The sequence below is a fragment of the Pleurodeles waltl genome, chromosome 11 (genome assembly GCF_031143425.1).
Source record: "Pleurodeles waltl isolate 20211129_DDA chromosome 11, aPleWal1.hap1.20221129, whole genome shotgun sequence".
Taxonomy (NCBI): domain Eukaryota; kingdom Metazoa; phylum Chordata; class Amphibia; order Caudata; family Salamandridae; genus Pleurodeles; species Pleurodeles waltl.
In genome coordinates, this window is record NC_090450.1 from 70,835,708 (window position 1) to 70,851,422 (window position 15,715).

At 45.3% G+C, this 15,715-nt stretch overlaps 1 protein-coding gene across 1 annotated transcript in view; it reads left to right on the forward strand.

Moving 5' to 3' along the window:
* CCDC150 (coiled-coil domain containing 150) overlaps positions 1-15,715 on the forward strand; it is a 192,498-nt gene that overhangs the window by 111,810 nt on the left and 64,973 nt on the right. The window contains exons 21-22 of the mRNA XM_069213090.1: positions 7,830-7,999; positions 9,235-9,361. Coding sequence (XP_069069191.1) covers positions 7,830-7,999; positions 9,235-9,361 — 297 coding nt within the window. The remainder of the gene's footprint in view (positions 1-7,829; positions 8,000-9,234; positions 9,362-15,715) is intronic.

Consider the following 15,715-nt stretch of genomic DNA (forward strand, 5'->3'; position numbering starts at 1 on the left):
ACAATTCCCCTGATACTTCTCATCCACCACAGCACGCTCCTCTGAAGAATCAGCATCTTTGCCATAATCATAAGGAGGGCAACAGAGGTCCTCGAGTTGACTCTTGCCCAACCAGTAACGTTCAAGGTACCTAAAGAGCTTCGAGCCCCAGGGCAACCAAGCTAAGGACCCCGTTACTATTCAAAAATGCCCTCACCAACATCTTGATGGCCAAGTGACCCAAACTAGGTTCTAGCCTGATGGTCAATAGACAAATGGCAAGGCAATATAAGCTTGACACCAGAGATCCAGGCTGTATTCTACAGCATCAAACCCCAGAAAGTATGGTGGTTCCAGCTTCTATGAGTTGTTGGACTCCAGGGCATTCCTTTCCATGCCACCTGATAGGGAATCAAAGTGGATGAACACTTTCGGCAAGAAAGTTTTCTCCTTGACTGGCCTTGCCCTTTCGGTCATGCCTCTTGGGGCAATATAGGCAGGCACTTTGGGATAAGGTGGCAGACATCTTGCCACCAGTCTCTGAAGAACTTTGTCCAAGCCTGTACGTTTTGCAGCAAAATATTCTATTTGGTCTGCTGTGGAGACTCACAGACTGCCCGCATTGTGCTCAGACACAAAGCCTGGAATCACTCCATGTGTGTTATCCTCCGATGTCCAACAATCTTTAATGGGCATGCCCTTTGACTGCTCTCTGGTTTTCAGAGTGAATGGTGACCCTACAAAAGTTTGTTTTAAAGATGGCAAGGTCACCACCCTCTCTAGGCATAGCGCATCCACTTAGGCAGTTTCCCAAATAGCGGAGCACCTTTTGAGGCTTCGGGATGGGTTACCAGCAGAGGTCACAACAATATGGGTCTCCTCACCAAGGAGGTCTCCCAGCCCTTTCAAGGGTGAGGCCGGGCATCTGGCCAACAATTTCCACAACCCCAGGGGCAACGTTCTACCCAGACTTCAACCCCTCCCCTGCAGCTGCCGCAAGCTTCCCTAATTTGGCCATGTTGACCCATGATTGCCTGATGGGAGGTCGGATTACCTCTTACCTCTCCAGCTGGAGGAGCATCACTACAGATCTATGTATGTCCAGATCACAGAGCAAAGATACTCCCTCCCATTCCTGTTCTTTCATCTAGACAGGCCACCTTCACCTCAAAACCTCCTGGAGGATCACTTGCCCTTACTACATGGAGATGTTCTTGGCTAAGGGAGCAATAGAGAGAGTGCTGGGACTGTTACTCCCATTATATGCTGGTACTGATACTGAAGAACGATGGTAGCCTGTGCCCTTTTCTTGACCTTTGCCTTCTGAACTTCTTCTGCCAGGACACGTTCAAAATGCCCACTCTGGCCCAGGTTCTGTCTGCCTTGGATATAGGTGACTAGATTTGTTGTGTTAGATCTGCGGGACGCATACTTTTACATACCTGTCCTGCTGACTCTGCCGTTCCATTCTGTTTCTGGTAGGCCAAGAATTCTTTCAGCTCTGTGCTCCCCCTCCGCTTTACCAGTATGCCGTGGGTTTTCACAGAGGTGATGTTTGCTGATCTGAGGAGATTAGTAATACGAGTCTTCTGATACCTCGGTGCATGGCTCCTGAAGCCGGGCGTAATTCAACTTTAAATGACGGCAAATCTGATATTGTTGTTTTTTCCCATCAATTTGCCAAAGTCACCCCTAACTGCCTCGGTGAGACCAGGACATTTGGGCAATGATCCCAATGTTTCAGCCTTTAGCCTGATCTCATTGAGAGGGGCTCTGAGGCTTCTGGACCTCCTGGCCTCCTGCATGTTGCTTGTGGACCACACCAGGGGGCACAGGCAGACTCTGCAGTGGGGTCTGAAGTATGTGACCTCAGCAATAAGATGACATGTCAAAATCCTTACAGATGTCAAAGGAGACTGCAGAAGGCCTGCAGTGGTGGCTACTTGACCACAATTACACCTGGTGGCAGACCACTCTACTCATCTTTCCCAGAGCTCACAGTTGTAACAGATGCATTGTTGCTGAGTTGCGGAGGTTATCTCGGAGAGCTGGAGATCAGAGGATTTTAGTGTCCGGCAGAGGCTCAGCTCCACATCAGCTTGTAGGAGTTGTGAGCAATATGCTTGGCTCTGTAAGCGTTCCTCTTGACCATCGAGGAGGAACGGGTCCAGAGACAACACAACCACCATGCTAGACACAGACAACCAGAGCATTGTGGAGTTGTGGGTTCTGTGCAAGGATGCTCTAGGTCTCTGGAAGTGGCTGAACGTCCAGGTCATATCCCTGGTCACCAAACACTTGGCAGGATCTATAAACGCTAGAGTGAGTGAACACCACCAATGTTGCTAGCGGATCACAAATGGAGTTTTATCTGAGGTGGCACAGGGCACCAACCATCAATGGAAAGGACCCTGGTTAGATCTATTAGCCACCACAGCGAATGCACATTGTTAATGTTTTGCATGTTAAGAGTTCCCAAGGCAATGTTCCCTCTATACCCTTCCATATTTTGATTTCTGTGGCTTCACTTCTGTGGGGAAAGACAGAGCTCAGAAAGAAACTGACATCGGAGTACACAACTGGCGCTCTTATAGTGGCCCCCAATGTCATTTCGGGAACAGATGGACCCGATGCGGAGCCGCATGTCTCCACCTATCAATATATAAGGCAATTGCTTGAAAGTTTCTGGATCCATTCTGGTGTATGAGGGAATTCACAGGATGAGGAATCTGAAGTTAGATAGCCTGTACCAGAAAAGGAGTAACCGAAGGTATGTAACGTGTCTTGAAGGCAGTAGTGCTCGCATTAATCTGTTTCTTCTAGCATCTCACTTTTTGGCTCTATCCTCACTGCATCTAAGTTTCCCAAAAAAATATATAATAGCCTGAATCCTCATTGAAAACTGGTTTGGCTTTCTAAATCATCTCAAACCTAGCCAGCCTTGAGGAGTTTATAAAAACACAAAATATTACATCTGGAGTCACAGAATTGGGGTAACAAAGTGTCCCACTTGCCCACACGAGCATTAGAAAAGGTAAATACACTCGAGTTATAGCTGTCACACACAGCTCATAGCCAACAGCAGTGTTAATACTTGTAAGAGAAAAGAGGAAACCGTTAGACAGAAAACATTGACCTTCAGAATGATACAAGACTGTGCACATTCCAGTGCAGTTCGAAAATTCACGCTCACTACCCCAAAGCATGAGAACAGGTTTTATGTCAGAAGCAGCAGATTTCGGTAACCTGGGCAGAACTTGGTGGGGAAAATTTAAAGTAGCATCCTTCATACTAGTGCTAACAATATTGAAACATAAATATATTTATATTTTTTACTCTGCCTCTCTTATGCACAATCTTGAGCAACTTCTAAATCAATTCAGTTGACTTCAGTCTATTGTTCTCACTATTCTTAGTAACATCGTCATATGTTAGTGATTCATATTCAGAATTAACACCTGCACCATCATCGCTGTCATGAATTGTAAGATAAACAGCAAGGGATGTTCTTTATTTTAGTGAGGAGATGAAAGGTATACATTCAAACTCTAATTTGTTTATATAGAAAATGAATATTATAAAAACGATTAAAATAATCTCCATTATTTTCATGCCATAACCTCCAAATGTGTTTTTGAAAGGTGACCAGAGCCTCCACCTATTAGTATTAAACAATTGTTTTGTGTCATTCTTAGACACTGCTACAAATGTTATCTATATGATCACTTGTGCTCGATGAGACATTGAAAATATATGAGCAAAATTCTGAACATACAGTGGCACATACTTGTGTCCTTCCAGCCAGGACAAAATCAACAGCCACTCTGGTTTTCAAAGTAAGTCATTTGAGCTTCTAACTGATGTGTAATTGGTCCTAAAGCTGTTGCTGTTAAATTTGTAACCTCATTCAATACTTTGGCCACAGTTTGTACTTCCTGGGCAGTGAGTTCCAAACTATACATTAGAAACAGGGGCAAAATCAGGCTGTTTAAGATATTGGTGTAGGCAATGAGGACATTTAGTGGGAGTGTGACAGGTCGGTGGAAGAATGTGGACAGGGTAACAGGCCCCAGACCAGTCTTTTGGCATTCAAGAGTATGCCCAGTTACAACACTAAGTACCAGCCTGCTCTCGTAGACCGCCAAAGGAATAGAAGACCCCTTAAGGCAATTGGATATAGTAAGAACTTGGGGCCAGATGACCACTACATTTCTGGTTGGAAAAACGGTTGTGGTTTGTGACTAGTCTTTTCGCAACTAGAAACTAGTATTGTGAAGTGGCATATGTACAAAAGTATCAGTTCTTTGCAAAATAATCTGAGTGCGTTCCAATCCAACCTACCAAATAAATAAATATTCATTATGTGGATCACAAATTGTGACTCAATACAATTGGTGAAACATCAGATAGAGGACAAGCCCTTAATCAAAATAAAAATAAAACCCTCTTTTTTTGTTTGAGATCTCTGTGCCTAAATACAAAAATACTTTAAAAAAAAATATATATATTGAAAGGACTGTCGCCCACTACACCTTAGTGGCTTGCTTAATCATCAATACATCCAAAAATAATACATCAAGGGGGGCTCAACCTTTTGATCAAGGAGAGCACTTAGAGATCTTGGTTCAGGATTGCAGCATTTGAGAAGACTAAAATTACCTAGTGGAATAACTGAGTTGTGGAAAGGTACAAAATTTGTAATTGGGTCCACAGGTAGGGATGATAACAAGTCAGATGCTAATGAAGGTAATTTGTTCCTTCTGCTTCTGTATTTTAGATCTGCATATTTCAGCTTACTCATTCATCCCCAAGAAGCTCCTTCTGGTAGATACTCTAACTGCAGAGTCCTCACTGCTCTCCCTCCTCCCTTTCTGTATTAGAGAGCGTATCCATGAGAAAGAGCGTTACCAAAGTTAAATAGCTTGCAGATTATGCACTGGAAAAAATATAATGGAAACAAGGGGCAATATCGTGAGCTTCAATATGAAATTGGCCCCACTTATTTTCCTTATCTGTGAAAAGCTAAGCTGAGGCTGCTGAGTATGTATTATTCTTATTGCCACGGTTCATCTCAACATACAAGTTTCAGCCTTTTGTTCACTGATTCTAATCTCATTTGTTGTTTGTTTATTATACTACATTTCGTGTAGTGAAATGTTCTTCATTTTTGTTATCTCCTGTCACATTGTGTCATATGCTGCTCCCTTTTCGAGGCCTCAGGCCCAACCGCAGCATTGAGGCGCCTTTATGGTCTCCACAGACATCTGCCTGATCATGAATAGAACAGACACTTCAGCCCTTATCCTGCTCGACCTCTCGGCTGCTTTCCACACCATCTCCCATCCCATTTTCATCCGTGCCTGCAGAAATCTGGCATATGAGGGCCTGCGACCACTGGATCCACTCCTTCTCCCCATGATGAACCCAGTTGGTCAGTCTGGCTCCTTACAAATCTGGAACCACCAACCTCGTCTGCGGAGACTGCTAAGGATCCTCACTCAGCCACATGGTGTTCAATGCCTCTAGGTCATGGCTCATCAGCATTATCAGAACCCAAAAAATCAGCAGCATCTGCTACTGCTGATGATACCCAGATTATCCATTCCCTCTCTAACAGTAGCATAAATACCGGAATCAACTTCACCACCAGCTTGTCTGAGGTGACAGCTGGATGAAGATCTACTCTCTGAAACTCAACAATTACTTGGCAGATGTGGTTCTCTTCAGCATGTATACCTCTTTGGAATGCTTCCTTGGAGCCAGGTGACCGCCGTCCACCACCCGGCCTGGCAAACCAAGCTAGAAAACCTATAAAGAGTTGTAGACAACTAACACTCGATGACTAGCCAAATCAATTTGGCTGCTCTATCCTGATCCCACACAGTCAAGATATTAAGAAAAGTCTTCAAATGTCCCCCGTTGAGCACATGCAGAAGCGAAATGCAGGCGTTTATCGCCAGCACCCTGGAATAAAGCAGCGCAGTCTATCGGCATTCCTGCCCAACTCACCACTAGACTGCAGATCATCCAAAATGCAACAGCAGGTCTAACACTCAGACTTCCCCGCCTCTGCATCACTTTGCATCGTAAATATCTCCACTGGCTTCCCATGCACAAGCGCTCACTCTTCAAGCTCCTCACACACATGTACTAAGCATACAAAATCTAAGCCCCTCTTACCTCAACAACCCTACCAACTTCCACATCCCAGGCAGAAACCTTCGCTCGGCCGAACGCCTCATCCCCCGAATTTGCAGTGCCAGACCTGGCAGGCATGCTTTCTTGTAAATGGAACAACCTTCCCACTGCACATCAGAGCCACCCCTTAGTCCTTGACTTCCACATGAAAATGAGGACCAGGCTGTTTCTTTAGGCCACTGGCTAGGCCCTCCCATCCCCTTCTCTCCAACGCATGGATACCTATTGATGCGATATGCACAAGCTACAAGTAAACACAATCTATCATCCCTATAAAAAAAAGACACAAATCAACTGTGTATGTCCAACGGTGAAGTCTAAGGGAGAATGTGTGAAGAAATACTCCCGGCGTACTGTTCGCTATGGGACATGGTTGTGAACTGAAAAATAAATCTATACAATCTGGCCTCTATTTCGCTGAACTAGACCAGAAACAACCATTTCTTTTCTTTCTCAATATGGTACCTCTGTTAACCAGTTGAAAATGTTTTTGCACAAGCATAATACCATATAAGTTTGTGTGGACACTAAATTCAAGGCTGATGAAAGGGTTGGTAGGTCTGATTGCTAATGTTTTTCTTCTAACGTCATCAGTTGGTCATAGCAGGGCAGTTGATGGTGGTTGCTAAAGCTGTGGATTGAAAGAATTATGAAGTCACACTTATCTTTGAAAACAGCAACATTTTTCCTCACGAGAGGCTACAAAGTCATTACACCCTCCCATATCTTTCTGAATAGTAGGTGATGCCTATTTTTGTTGAGTTCTTTTAGCTTTAATCTAGTGAACTAGTGCATGGTTTAAACGGACATTTGGAGTGCGGATACCTTATGGTAACGAGGTCATGGAATTCCACGTCTCTTCTATTGAATGGAAAGTATTTCAATGCTTTTTAAAAGGTATGGCTGCTGATTTCCAGCTGTGCAAATAATATTTCTATTCTGTGTTTTTTTTCATGAATTTTTTCCACCCCCTGTTGTCATGAAGTGCAACACATTTTATCATTTCCAGTCTCCATTCACCACAATTTTCTCACACATGCAACAAACCAAAGTTGTTAGTGGTGCAATTCCAGTCTCCATTAGACTAAAGCCTTAAGCTCCGTCTCTCTCTTCAGTTTCCACCTTTAGTTTTGGCGGTTGTCCTCTTTTTCTTTATTCTGGTGCCATGAAGAATAGTCGTCTTATGGAGTCATCAGGGAGACGTAGATCCACATGCACAGTTCATAAATACATCCCAAGAAGCCATACTGCATGATGTTGATTATTTATACCTTAGACTGTGGATTTTATCAAACATTAGTGTAAATGCCATTAGAACAGTTTGGGAGGACCTAAACATTTTTGGGATGGAGATCGAAGAATGGCATTATACTCGTCATCTTCTTAAGTAATACTGTATTGATGGTGACCGGTTATCCTAGTATAAAGGTCAGGTTTTCTTACTTTCTGTTCAGTATATAATTCCTTTAGTGATAGCGTTGTTGGAGATGCACTATAAATGTTGTCACATTTTTCTAATATGGGGGTGTGCATTCTTTTATTTTCATGCAGGTACTTTGTGTCTTTTTATGTGTACTTTGTTACAAGTGACCCCCTGTTTATAAAATGTAAAAAGTGGAACGGAATATTTCATACTGTCATTTGGATTGTAGGTCGAGCCCCTGCGTAAAGCCTATGAGGTATCACGTGAGGACAACAAGAAACTTGCTTTGAGTTTGGAACAGTCTCTGCAAACAAATAGTGACCTGCAGAGCAAGTTGAATCGGATTCAGGATGAATTGGACAGCAAAGATCTCCAGTTCCAGCAGCTGCAAACCTGCAGGTATGTCTTTTGTGAGGAAATTCCAGGATGAGCCCTAGCCGTGCGGTCGGTTTCTGCTGATTCTTTTGTACTGGTGGAAGCGAACTTCAGATCATTAGGGCATGGATGCTTTCCGACATTTAAATAGTTTGTGGACATGGAAAGCTCTAACCAGGTTGGTGAAGGTCATCCTTTTAGTCCCTTAAAAAAAGGCAAAGAGTTGTAATTTTAAATCATTCCTTAATATATAGCCAATGAATTAGATTTGAGCTGGTATTATGTGGTCATGGTGTTTCAGGACATATTTACCCATGGTGCCTCGGGCTCAATAGCTTTAGATCTGGATAACAGAACTGGCACAAATATTATACATAAGTAGGAACTCCTGCATGCAATTAGTGTTACACAAACACAGTTCATCGGGATAGTCCAAGTAGCTTTACATGATATGCTTTTGCAACATTCGCTTAGGATGCATAACAATTCTCCCATCACTAGCCTAATCAGGGATGAATTTGCCACAGTTGTCAAGATCAGGAGCCTTTGATGCGTACATAAGCACAGTGTTGAAATGCATGGTGTGCACTGTGCAATTTCCTTAATTGTTGAAGTGCTCAAGACATGATGGTGCTATAACACAATACATGTAAAGGGTAGTGCAAATCCTTTCAAAATGGCAGTCTGTGAACACAAGAAATAGGAACCAAGTTAAAGTGATCTCCAAAGGGAATGGGGTTTAGTTTGAGCTTTCATGTTTGTTAGAGCAATGCAGAAGTAGTTCATCCAATACATAGTTTTGCTGACCAGGCTGGGGTGTGGTAATCATGTTTATCCAATTGTAAAATGAGGACAGCAGAGAGTGAGTACGCACCCTTGGAAAACACAGGCACTGGTGGAGTTAAAAAGGCAGTTGGAAAATATGTTGATGTGATTGAAGAAGTACAGTTTTCACTGCAGTGTGTGCTGGACATTGATCAATGGGGTTGAAATAGAGTGGAATCGTGTGTTAGAATTTAAGTGACAGGAGAGAAGGGGCTTCAAATATATAAAGCAGTTTCTAAGATTTCACACACTGGTATCATATGGGTCCAGTGTCTGCTCCTGCTTCATATTGTTTGTGATGCATTTTGCTGGGATGATGATGGACAGCAGGATGTAAGGATTCTGTGCATAATATTTAAAAGGAGAAGGTCTGTAAACACACTTACTTGTGTGTGTTAGGCCAAGTCCTTAAGACCTCATATTTCTCTCTCTAGGGAACAGGAGATTGAGGAGGCAAAGGTGGAGACTAAACTCTCAATGGAGCGTCTGGATGCTCTGAAGAAACAGCTGTATCAGGAACAGGAATCTGCCAAAAGAAGAGGACAGAGGGACAACATGGAGGTGAGCATGATGCAGTTCCAAATTAATACCACAGTAGCTAGCAACACAAAAGGTATTCAATAGCACATATTAAGCAATGATACATGTGCCAAGAGGGATTTTTTTAGAAAGCCTCCAGGAAGAACTTGGCTGTGAAATACATAACTCAAATGATATGAAGAGAGTACAGCCTACATTTTCTTTACCTTTTGCATAGGACCATGGATAGTTCAAACACAAATGGCCCTATTGGCAAAAATGTGCGTTTAGAAATTGAGCTTTTTGTGTTCTCCTGGAAAATATGTTTGTGGAATATGTAGCTGTAGATATGCATTCTGTACATACTCCTGCCACCTAGTTTTCTGCTCGGATAAGTACAACCTGTTTTTGTTTGAATAAGTCTTTTGAGTCACAAGCTATAGTAACTCCTGTCTTAGTAGGCATTGTTCAAGAGCATTGACTCCAGGGTTGGATTGTTTTCTTCCGCCGTCGGGTTCAGACATGCTTTTTAGATATTGTCCACAGTGCCATTCAAAGTACTCAAGGATAGACCAACACGCCTTCTTCAATCCGTGCCTGTCCAAGTACCGCAACAAGGCTTCCCGCTCTGTCTGCTTTGCTTTTCACTTAAAAAAAAATACTGTTGGCTACCATGGCCTGCCATGGAGTGACAGCGAGACCCCTGAGATCTTCGAGGAGGAGATCGACAGGGGGGACATTGAGGAGGATGTAGACGTTGGGCAAGTGACAGCTTTCAGCCGGGAACCTGAGTCACTGTCTGACTTCGAAGTCCCAGATCCGCAGCTGACCACAGCTCAACCCCAGAGCATGCACACAGTAAATACCACATCGCAAAAAAGGCACTCACTGCTCTTCGGGGGCAGAACTTCCAGCGCTCCTTAGGAGTCAGTCTCCTGGGTCGCCACTGCTCTTCAGCAAAGCACTGATATAAGGCTTCAGAGCTGAGTTTGGCTTCCACTACAGCCGCCCTCTTTGCTGAAAGCACCTTGAGCATCCACCAGCAGTTTGACATCGGCATCCAGTGGCATTTCTGAGCTGAAACACTCTTCAATGTCAAAAGCAAGTTTGGAGCCCAAGCAGACTTCAGTGCCCAGTCACCCATCCACAGCAGACTCCAATAACCAGGTGCTCCCCATCCTTCTGCATCTACAGGAGGAGCTAGACTCTGCAACAACACCTGTTTATCAACCTACACATAGGCAAGATTATTGCTAATCCTCCAAATCAAGTGCAGCAGACTCTTCCTTTCAAGAGGCAGCTGTAATTTGAGGAGCAGTTAACGCTGAAGCCACTGCCTCCGAAGCTGGAGAAGAGGCATGATAGGGATAACAGCCCAATACCCCTTAGACCTGCTCATCCTTCTCTTCCTTCTAGATCTCCTGCTCCTATAACACTACCTCCACTTCCACCTCCACTACAGCCCTCTTCACCTCTGAGGTCTACTCGGGAGGGGAACCCTCCACCACTAGTTTTATGAGAACCCAAGATCCACAGGATGACCCATGGGATGATTAGGAGGTAGTCCTTCCAGGGTCCAATGACCCTGACTTGTGACCTGCCAAGCCTTCTCCTCCTGATGACACTACCCCTTATCATAAGGTTATCCAGAGAGCAGCTACCTTTAAAAATATATTTCATACCTCCCAGTGGACACATACTTTCATATGAAGCGTGACACTTAATTTCTGCCAGTGCTTAAGGGCATGCTTAAGCCAGTGCAAGAGGTGAAGGCCGGCATCGTCACCCCAAGGGTTGACAAGCTGTATAAACCTTCACTCTCTGGCCCACCATATATTACAGGCCAATTCCCACCCAACTCCTTGGTGGTACATGCCACCCGCAAAAGAGCAAATGCCCAGTACACCAGGAATACTGCACTCCCGGGTTAAAGAAAGTAAGAAACTGAATGGAGCAGGGAAAAGGGTTGCCGCCCAGTGAGCAGCCCATTGGCGCATTGCCAATTCTGTAGGGATATTGGCAAGATATGATAGTACCTAACAAAATGGGGGAGCTTGTACAACACCTAGTGGATCAGTATAAGCAATGGGCTCAGGAGATTGTGTGGGAAGGGCAGACCATCTTCATTACTTCTATTAGATGTGCCCTTGATGCAGCAGACACCTCACTAGGGAGTGGAATCCAACATTCTTATCCATAAGCACAATTTGGCTTCATATATCTGACTTTAAGCCAGAAGTTCAGCAGCATCTGATCAACATGCTGTTTGATGGAGAACATATATGCCTCAATAAAGTTGATCAGATGCTGAAGTAAAAATGAAAAAAGATAGATACAACCAAAACAAAGAGAGCTCTACAGTCATCTACTCGTTCTATTTTCACCGCACACAGTTTTGTGGTGGTACCAAAACCACCTCCTCAGAGACGTCATCCTCCAGTGAGAGGCAGCACAGCTACCCAAGGATAATCCAAAGGTTCTTTCATCTGAAACAATGCAAAAGTAGGAGTTTAGGTGGAGCAGCTAAGACAGCCACCCCTCCCACACAGTGCCTCCTTTTTCTTCCCACTTGAACACACAACACCTGTCGGGGCAGCTGCATGGGTTTCCTGCCATAATGGAAAAACATCACTTCAGACTTATTGTGGAATACAGTTACTCTCTGGAGCTCACTGCCACGCCACCAAGCATCCAACCACATTCAGTTTCCCCTCAACACTAACATTTACTCCGGCAGGAAGTAGATGTGCTTTTGCACAAAGGGGCTAGAGGGCCAGTGCCACCCCACCAATGCGGCAAAGGGGTGTACTCCCTGTATTTTCTAATTCTCAAAAAGGACAGGTCTCTTATGCCCATGGTAGACATTCACCCCCTCAACAGGTACATCCGATTGAAGTATTTCCACTTGCTCACTACATGATATCATACCGCTTCTGGGGCAAGGTGACATCATGACAACGTTCGACTTGAAGGATGCCTATTTCTACATCCCAAGCCACCTAACACATCCATGCTACCCCAGATTTGTGGTAAGTGACCAACACTAACAAGTTAAATTCTGTACCCCTTGGAGTTACTCTTGCACCTAGGGTTTTACCAAATATTCTCGCTCTGGCCACAGCTTATCTACGAAAGAGCGGCATTCATGTCTTCTCTTAACTCTATGACTGGCTGATAAAGAGCTCAAGCAAACACTACTTGCTCACTTACACGCAGCTCATATTTGATCTACTCCCCAATGTGGGCTTCACCATCAGTGTGGGTAAATACCATCAACAGCCACTGCATATTTCCCCCCTTGCTAGGGGAAACCTTAAACTCGATTACCAGAAAAGCATATCCCAGTCTTGCTTAAGTTCAAGCTTTTTAGTCCCTGCAGCCTCTTTTTCAGCCAAATCATCAGTACAGTCACTTGCTGATTCGGCACTCTGCTGCTTGTATCGCCATAGTTCCACGTGCCCAGCTAAACAAGTGCCTACTACCAGAGTACCAAGCAGCACTGTGGTCGCAAGCAGAGGGTCAGTGGGAAGATCTACTGTTAATAATGACCAGCATCCATCACAGGAACAATTTGTTGCAGGCAGGCCATTCCTGGACCCTATTCCTCAAGTGACAGTAACCATGGATGCCTCTCTCACAGGCTGTAGTGCGCAGCTACAGGTCATCAGAGTTCAGGGATTGTGGTCACATCTCCACAGGCATGTCACATAAACTACCTTGAGCTGTTGGCGGTCCGATTGGTGCTCAATGTGTTCTTCTGCCACATTCACTACAAAACAGTCCTGATCAAGACAGATGACATGACTGCAATGGACTACCTTCAAAAACAGCGGGGCACTCACTCCCCCCAGCTGTCAATGTTAGTGCATGACATTTGGCGATGGGCACTTCACCACAAGGTTCACCTCCTAGCAGAGTATCTGCCGGGAGTGGGCAACAACTTTGCAGACCTGGCTCAACAGGATTCAGGAACAAGTCCACGATTGGGAACTCCTCCCAGAAGTCCTGCTCCACTATTTTCAGTGATGGGGGGTTCCTGCACAGATCTGTTTACAACTGATGAAAATGCCAAATACCCAATCTTCACCTCCAGGTTTCGACACCAACAGTCTATGGGAACTGCACTGTGGATGAATTGGTCAGGGATATTCGCTTGAGCTTTTCTGCCTTTCCTACTCCTTCCATACGTGGTTCGGAAGCTGTAGCAGACCTCCTTCACCTTAATGCTGGTGGCTACAACATGGGCAAAAGAACCTTGGTTCACAACCCTACTCAACCTCTTGATGGTTCCTCACGAGAAGCTCCCCTATAGTCTGCACCTTCTCACGTAACACCAGGGGACCCTGGGACAACAGAACCCTACACAACTCAACATAGTAATCTAGCTCCTTAGGTCATAGAGTTTGGTTACCTAAATTTGCCCCTTTAGTGCATGATCATGCTGAGGGAAGCTTGTCATCCTACCCCAGGGCCTGCTATGTAGCAAAGTGGAAGAAGTCTATCCACTACTGTCTACCCTAATACTTTGATCCTCTAAAACCTGAAGTGCAAGACATTGTCTTCTACTTGTTGTACCTGCAATTCTCAGATCTGACTTACACATCTATTCACCTACATTTAGCTGCAGTGGCAAAGTGCTTGCAGAACAAGTAACAGTCCTTGTTATTTAGAGTCTCTGTCATTAAAGCTTTCATGTAAGTGCTGAAAAGGGTTATCCCTCCCAGGGTCCTCGTAGACTCATCCTGGAACCTTAATATAGTCCTTACAAGGCTAATGCCCTCATTTGAGCCCCTTCGTTCATGCTATCTACAGTTTCTATCCTGGAAGGTGATATTCTTAGTCTCCATTACTTCCCTTAGACGTTTAAAGTGGGCCAAGCTGTCCTGCATATGCTTTTCCAGTGCTCTGCAACATCCTCCGCTAGCCACTGCCTTAGAGGGGAAACTGCTTTCAGTCTAAGCACAGCAAGCATATCTACAGCTACCCATGCCACGATCGTAACATGTTACTTAAACCTGTAAGCATCCGCTCATGGCATGTAGTGCAACAGAATCACATGCACCAAACCTCTCCCTGAAGCTGTTAGTTAATGCAGATAGCTTCTCTATTTATCTATTAATTTTTTCCATTGCATGTGCATCTTTATGTATCTAACTATGGAGTCAGTGCCCATGAGCGCTGCCAACTAAGGGAGGAGTCACTACACCTTGTGACTCTAAAAATGTCTTCTAACAAAAACAAGTTGTACACTTTTTAACTGTTAAACCTCTACATGGCCCCAGTAGCTGCCATTGTCAAACTACGGACTCAATATCGCCGCCTACGCTGACGACACCCAACTCATCCTCTCCCTAGCCAACAAACCCAACACAGCCAGAAAACGTCCGCGAAGGCATGGGAGCAGTCGTCAAATGGATGAAAAGCAGCTACCTACAACTCAATGGAGACAAAACTGAGGTACGCATGGGCCCTCAGCCTGATGCGTGGAACGACTCCTGTTGGCCCTCCACCCTCGGAAGCCCTACACCCCGACGAACCAAGCCCACAACCTCAGAATCATCATGGACTCCAAACTCAACATGGACCGCCAAATCAACTCCGTTGCATCCACCTGCTTCTGCACCCTCCGCCTCCTATGCAAGACATTCAAATGGATCCCCCTCGAACACTGAAAGACCGTCACACGTGCCCTCTTTACCAGCAGACTGGACTACGGCAACGCACTCTATGCCGGAATCAACAAGAAAGTCACCCGCAAACTACAGAACATCCAGAACGCTGCCGCCGGACTTGTCCTCGACCTACCCAAACACTGTCACATCTTCAGGCACCTGCACACACTATACTAGCTCCCCATAGAGAAAAGAATCACCTTCAAGATCCTCATCAACGCACACAAAGCCATCCACGACACCGGACCTGCCTACCTGAACAGGTGACTCAATTTCCACATACACCACAGGACCCTACGCCCAGCCCACCTCTCTCTCTCGTCGAAGTACCCCGCATCAGAAAAACAAGAGCAGGAGGACACTTAGGGGGTCATTCTGACCCTGGCAGTCATCGACCGCCAGGGTCGACGACCACGGAAGCACCGCCAACAGGCTGGCGGTGCTTCCCAGCCCATTCTGACCGCAGCGTTAAAGCCGCGGTCAGAAAAGGGAATCAGGCGGTTTCCCGCCGGATTTCCCCTGCATGGGCTGAATCTCCATGGCGGCGCTGCAAGCAGCGCCACCATGGAGATTCCGACCCCCTTCCCGCCATCCTGTTCCTGGCGGTTTTTACTGCCAGGAACAGGATGGCGGGAACGGGTGTCGTGGGGCCCCTGGGGGCCCCTGCACTGCCCATGCCACTGGCATGGGCAGTGCAGGGGCCCCCTAACAGGGCCCCATAAAG